The 7,406-nt window shown below is 30.1% G+C and overlaps 1 protein-coding gene across 14 annotated transcripts in view; it reads right to left on the bottom strand.

Annotated features, from left to right (window-relative positions):
* LOC106788091 (forkhead box protein P1-like) overlaps window positions 1-7,406 on the bottom strand; it is a 279,321-nt gene that overhangs the window by 1,596 nt on the left and 270,319 nt on the right. For 10 of the 14 annotated variants that reach the window (XM_014751019.1, XM_014751018.1, XM_014751028.1 and 7 more), the window contains 3 exons: window positions 4,997-5,172; window positions 1,269-1,344; window positions 594-706 (listed from right to left, as the gene is read on the bottom strand). In XM_014751019.1, coding sequence (XP_014606505.1) covers window positions 594-706; window positions 1,269-1,344; window positions 4,997-5,172 — 365 coding nt within the window. The remainder of the gene's footprint in view (window positions 1-593; window positions 707-1,268; window positions 1,345-4,996; window positions 5,173-7,406) is intronic. The other 4 variants (XM_014751021.1, XM_014751026.1, XM_014751017.1 and 1 more) reach the window with 3 other exon arrangements.

The following is a 7,406-nucleotide window of genomic DNA, read 5'->3' as shown; positions in this document are numbered from 1 at the left end:
AATATGTGGACTCAATTTTAAGAATCAATTGTTTTGATTATTTTAATATTTTTTTTTAATTATACTATAAGTTTGATAATGATCTTAAAGTAGTTTAATAATTTTTGTTTAATTGTTGAAATTAAATTCAAGATCATCGGTTACATTATATTTAAATATATAACTTAGAAATTATATAATTAATTTATTTTTATTATAAGAATTTTTTAATTCCAAAAAATGTTGCCACATATTTTGGTAACGTCCTCAAAATTATTTTCTAAATCATTCCTTTTTTCTAATATTTTTTATCTATTTTTAAATAATTCAAAAATATTCCTTCCAATTTAGATTCATATCAAAATTTGCCTGACGTTACCGATTAATTATATAAGATTTATAATGAAAATAATTTAATTGATATGAAAATATTAATAATAGTGTTATTAATGGAATAAGAATATAATCAGATATTAATTTAACTAAAATTTATTATTTAGACATTTTTTTTAGAGGGAATAAACGTAAAAATATGGGAAGACATTTTGGACGTTTGTCACATTAATATTTAATCTTAAAAAATAAAAATAGATGATCAAGATGAGTTAACTTACATTAGATCATTGTGTGATAAAACGTGCTCCTTATCCGGGCTCGTTGCTGTCGACGTACACATCGAGTTATTTAAAAATCCCATATTAGACTCCCCGAGTGCAGCCTGGAAATACTCAAATTGCATTAGACGGTTAGTCATCGATGCCTTTTCTGTTTTCGTTGATGTTTCATTTTTTTTCTTTTTTATAGTTTCATTCTTTTCACTCAACACATACACACACAGACACACACACGTAGTTACAAGCATACGAACATAGTAAAATATATGAACGTGATTGTCGACAAGTTATGAGAAATTGCAAGAAGCAATAATCAATGCTTTAAGTTTTCAAAGTTTAGTTAGCAATAAAGATGTCTTGCCTAAAATTAGAATTTATTTTCACAAATGTCGTTTATTTATTTCTATGTGCAGGCATGATTCGTATAATTGATTTTGTGATCAAAATTTAAAAAAAAAGAAAAATCATTATTTTCTTTTTACAGTATTATTATATTTACAAATTTTTATACTTAATCGAGGAAGTAACAGGTAATGTAATGTTTATATTAGCCCTTTATAAATGTATTTTTAAAAATATTTTTTATTTGATGAGGATAAAAAGAAAAGTGATGATGAAAACTGTTAATTGAGAGTATAAATTAGGATGAAAAGTAGCTTAATTGTTGATAGTTACCTGGAGGTTGGCATTTAGAGCATCACCATACATCGTAGGACTGTGAGTGAGCGTTGGGCTTTTCGATGGTACGCCCCTAGATATCGAAAGAGAAAAATACATTAGAAATTCATAGAATCGTTTTAACGATAATCTTTTCCTGAAAAGAAAAAAAAAGTATATGTATGTGAGTAGTATTTTATAGTATTGTGTGTATAAATGTATGTGTTAGAGAGATATATTTTGTTTAGAAGATAAAAATATGTAATAATTTTGTATCAGTGTGTGCATATGTGTGTATGTTTAGATATTATGAGATTATAAATAGTAAGATGTATTAAAAAGGTAAGATAGAAAAAGAGAGAAAATGGAAATAGGGAAAGTTCAATAGAGATAGAAAAGTAGATAGAAAAAAGTATAAATATTGAAAAAAGAATTATAGTAAAAATACACATATATATATAATATTATTTACAATAGAAAAAAGTATAGTAGTAATAGTAATTGATATTTTTTTGTTTATTAGAAAGATTAAAAAAAAGAGTTTTAAAACTCTTACCTATTACCCTTTCTTATTATTTTTGTTTGTCTTTTTAGCCCCACTCGGTCCAATCGATCAGGAAGATTTCGAGTGAGATTAGATAAGAGTATATCAAAAAGTTGAAGAAAAAAAAGCGCCCTCGTTTCACGTTATTCGTTATTCCTTAATTAGATTTTTCTTTATTGATTCTTTTGTTTTATTAATATAAAACTTAAACGATTTGTATTATTGCAGAGAATATTTGTGAAACGATTTCGTTACTTATAAATGGCTTTCAGAATTACCTGGAGCTTACCTTTCCAAGAACATCCGTCTTACGGTAGATATTTTAGATATTCGAGTAATACTGTCGAGTGTATAAATTTCGAAAGGGATACTTTTATCGATTCGAAAAAAAGTATCTTCTCTCAAAGCAACTCTCGCAAATAATTGACAACTTTATAAATAATCGATTTACTAACAAATCTTCATAGAACATAATTTTTTATTTTCTCATATTGTATTTGTATTTTTGCGAGAGAAAAATTGAATATTTCGAGGCATGCGAAGAAAAATATTGTAGAAAAAAGATAGAATCTTCGAGCCATTTATAAAGTAATTAGAAAAAAGCGCTGAATAATGATCAAGAGAAAGAGAGAGAAAGAGAGAGAGAGAGAGAGAGAGAGAGAGAGAGAGAGAGAGAGAGAGAGAAAATTTGTATTAAAAAGAGATAGAGAGATATGGAAGACAGGAAGAACTATAGAAACTAGGAGAGAGATAGATAGATAGATACATAGATAGAAAGATAGATACAGAAAGAGAGAGAGAGAGAGAGAGAGAGATAGAGAGAGAGTGAGAGAGATGGATAGCAAGCAAGCATTAGAGAAAGAGAAGATTAAATGTAGAGATATGTAGATAAATAGATAAATAGTTAGTTAGAGTTAGATATAGAAATAGATTAAAAATAGATTGATAAAAAGTTAGTAAAATACTATTATATTTTATAGTAATATGAATAAGAATTATGAATGTTATCGACAATACGATAATTATTACTTTGCCTTTTTTGTTTGTTTGAGGTACCTGATGTTAGAAGATAGATAGTTGTAGCGATGAATGGAGAATTCCGTATCATCCGTGACTATAGAGTAGTGACGTACGATTTACATAAATAATTTACGCATGCGCTTAGCTAGAGCTCTTCGAGAACAATTATTTTCAATCGAACCAAATAGTATATCATTCGTACTTTAACATAGGATATATTTTATGATAAAAATCAATGAGGAATAACCAAATGATACATTCAATAAATATCTTAACGAATATAAGATATAAATATTATAATTCATATATTATAATGTATATATATGTGAAAAATAAATAATAAATTCTTCACTCTCCTTGTGTAAAGACAAAAATAAATTGAATGTAGATTGAAAATGAAAATATCATAAATTCGAGCGTAGTCTCGTTTCGAACGATTTCTCTATCGCCATTAGGATGATACTTTAAATATTAGAAGTATAAAAATAAAAATAGGTTTTTTCTTTTTTTTTTTTTTATATATAATATATTATTTCGAAAGAGAAAACACAAAAAGGTGGGCTTAAACGACTCGATTAAAAATAAAGTAAAAATAGGAATATAAAAGTAGAAGAAAAATAATTAATTTTTATAAAAGAAGGAGAGTGTAGGGTAGAAAGATGGAGAGAGAGAGAGAGAGATATATATATATAGAGATAGATAGATAGATAGATAGAGAGAGAGAGAGAGAGAGAGAGAGAGAGAGAGAGAGAAAGAAAGAGAAAAAATAAAAGAAAATAACAAATCAACACGCTCATTCACACGAACGCACGCTTTCGTTTTCGCAAAACGCTATTTTAATAAGAGCCGACAACTAGACAAAAGCGCTGTGAAATATCGAAGCGAGTGTGTTATTGGGAGAAAAAAGGTTAGGTTAAGGAATATGGCAACGACGAGGGGATGGAGGAATATTTTAAAAGGGAGGATGTAATATCAAAGATTCGATTAAACGATATCGTCAGGGATCGTTCGGATCATTCATGCGGGCAACAATCACTAAAATAACATCGGGTATTTATTATTATCCTGCAGTTCTGACCAATCGTCATGTGGCTGGGCTCTCCTGCAGGTTTCGTGCAGGTCTTTAAAGCTCTTATCAGCTGTGCTCTAGAGCTTTTCGTACTACATTTCTATAGATTTCAATATATATATATAGAGAGAGAGGGGGAGATATGCTATGAGGGCTGTCTTGTTGTCTCACGAGCAGAGGTTGTCTAATCAAATTTTTATTAATCGAAAATTTATTTCTACCATATTTTACTTTACACTTGTTCTTGCAAATTTTTTTTTTTTATATTGGTTAATAAAAGAATACAAAAATATGTTTTATAAGAAAGTAAGAACCTCTGGTCGCAAACAAGGCATTACGGATTTTACTAAGGTTCGATTTATTTATTTTTAAGGATTTGGAATCTAAAGGCATTTGAGGCAGGCATGATGCGGAATTCATTTTTTTTTAACTCTTTTTTTTTAGGAAGTTGGATTAGAAACAGATTTTCTTCCCGTTGCCTTTCTTTCATTTGATAAATAAAAATTTTGTTAAAAGATTATTTGTAAATCAATAAGATAATGATTTCATAGACATGATGTGCAATGTAATATCCAATTAAACGGTAACAAATAATCCAAGTGATTTAAGTGAACGGTTCCATTTCGTTGCAACTGTTATTGTTCATCAATAATCTAATTATAAGAATAAATTTCAAGTGTTATCATGATAGTAAATTTTGACAAAGATCATAATTTGTAAACGAGTATGTTAAGTATCCAATAATATTATACATACACAAAATTTCACAATTTTTATATGAGATACAAAATTGAAACTTACATATATAAACAAATGTATCAATTTCAGTTCCAATAAACAGAAGTAACGGTAACGGTAACACAATGCTTTAATACTAAAGGTAACAGGTTAGAAAATCTGTGTGTTTAACGTTCTTAATTGATCATATTTTCTTTTTTTTTTTTTTTCAGATTTCTAAAATATATTTTTTTTTGGTAAATATTTGTTTTTTTTTTTTTGTAGACAACGACCAAGCGAAATCGTCCCGGTCGGCACGTTCGTAATGTACCGTGTGTCAAGGTCAGAACGTCGCGCCAGCCAGCCAGCAGAATTCTAAAAAGTGGTAGTGCTTACTGTGCGGAGAGGTGGGGTGGAGTGGATGATGGGTTTTGGTCATATTTCCTGGGGCGGCCGCGGGACAGATGCCGCCGCTTTACGAACTCGGCGTCGTCCACCATCCAGAATGACCCGAAGTCGTCCTCATAGCGCACAAAACACTTGTGCAATGATAGATTGGTGCGAATCGCGTTCTGTATACACAGACAAGACCACCAAGAAATAGAGAAAAAGAGAGTAAAAAGACAAGGTTTCTAAGGTTTTTTTTGTTTGTTTGTTTGTGTATTTTTTTTTCGTTCCTGTTTCGCATTCCTTCTATTCTTAAATATTTCATTATTTTTTTGTTTTGTTTATTTCCTGTAGGATTTTTGTTCTATTTATTTATTTATTTTATTGTTTTTTTTTTTGAGATTCTTATTTTATTATTATTAATTCTCATTTTAATGTTTCTCGTTTTTAACATTTTCGGTTGCGCGCATTGTTTTCGCATTCGCTTTCCCGCGTCCTCGTAATTCCCCCTAGAAAAGAGTCGCGCTGAGAGCAAAGAACAACAACAAGAACAACAAGAACAACAATAAGATTAAAAATTAAAAAATTAGATAACTACAACCACAACAATAACCACAAGAACAAGAACAAGAACAACAACAAAGACAACGACAACAACAATAACAATAATAACAACAACAACAACAACAACAACAACACAGCTAGAACAAGAAGGATAAGAGCGAAGAAAATAAACTACGCTCTCGCTAACTACTTTAAAAGTAATTTCTGTACAAACGTCTCCCTCTTTGGTAGTTGCTTAGCAGAGTCGTAAGAGTTCAGAGGTGACGTCGCATTCGTGGCAGTGGTGAACAGGGTTTCGATCAGAATGGGGTGAGGCTGGGCCTGAACGATAAAAAATAGGGCTCAGGGGGGTTTGAGGTTAGGATCGTTTTCAATTGGTCATCGGAACAAAGGTGCATCATCGGTCACGTGATTCGCACATACAACGGAAATAAAAGCCCACCTGCGTGCTGTGCCTATCACTGTGAACCTTCAAATCGCGACCTTTCTTTACCGATATCAGAACAAAAAATTAACGTGAGAAAGAGAGAGAACTTAATTAGGGAGAGACTTGTGAGGTGGTAAAGAAATTTAAAAAAAAAAAAAAAATAAAAAAATATAAAAGAAAAACGTTAGTATATATATATGTAAATATATATTACATAAAATACGGTTTTCCTCTGACTACCTGACAAAAACCTGTGCGAGTGTTGTTTCTCACTCTGTTCTCCGGGCAACAACCGGGGTCCGGCTTCCGAGACTTAGACTTGGCCCAGAAATCGAGTCGGTCCCACCGTTCTCGATCGGTTAATTGCTGCAAAGCTTACATGCTTATTAAGAAGCACACACGATCTTCTACGAGAATCGTACGAGAGCATTTTCTGGATTATAATTTTAATATCGATCAATTTTATTTTATTTTATTTATTTATTTATTTTTTTAATAGTCTTTTGCTATTAATATTTATGATTTTTCTCATATCGATTATTGCGTATCTCCTTTTTATAAGGTATCAAATTTGTTTCTTCGTTTGCTCTCGTATCGACGTTTATATTTTATTGGTTTGTTTGTTTTCTCTATATTTTCTTCTTATTTTATATTGTATATTTAATTTCTTTTTTCTAATTTATTTTTTTTTTAAATTTATACATATTTTTTGTACATTTGCGCGCACATTCACGCACCCACCATTTTGCTAATATTCTGAACTACCATGGATCTGTTCGAGCAATTAAAACAAAACATTCACCACGCGAATTACGATAACACATGTGAAATAAGATTAAAAGAGAGAGTGAGAGTGAAAGTGAGAGAGACAGAGAGAGAGAGAGAGACAGAGAGAGAGAGAGAGAGACAAACAGACAGACAGACAGAAAGTAGCAAGACTAATTAAAATCATTTGTACGCGATACTTTATTACGTCACACTTTCCGGGATTAAAATAATTCGATTGATAGAAAAACGAGAAAAAAATAAGAGATAGAGAGATAGAAAAATAAATCAGTACAATCGTATATTCAATTTTATAGTTAAATATACATAAGAGTATTCATTTGAGATGATCGTTTCGAGCTCAGAAAATTCGTTTGTTAGCAGAGAAAAAACAATAAAATACAAAGTGAGACATATATGAACACAAGCTGTGTACGGTAGAAATTGTTACTAGGTTTTATTGAATACATGTCAAAAATATTTTCTATGTGTATAAAAATCCCTACGTAAAATGGTGAAGAATAGAAAAAGACATGCAGCAAAATAGTTAATGAAAGAAAGAAAAATAAAACAGAAAAGAAAGTGAGAGATACAACACACAGATGTGAAGATTATGAAGATTAATTATATACATATTTATATATACATATATATATATATATA

Source organism: Polistes canadensis, unplaced genomic scaffold (genome assembly GCF_001313835.1).
Source record: "Polistes canadensis isolate GaletaPanama2010 unplaced genomic scaffold, ASM131383v1 scaffold_125, whole genome shotgun sequence".
NCBI lineage: Eukaryota > Metazoa > Arthropoda > Insecta > Hymenoptera > Vespidae > Polistes > Polistes canadensis.
This window is presented reverse-complemented; position numbering and strand designations above follow the sequence as displayed.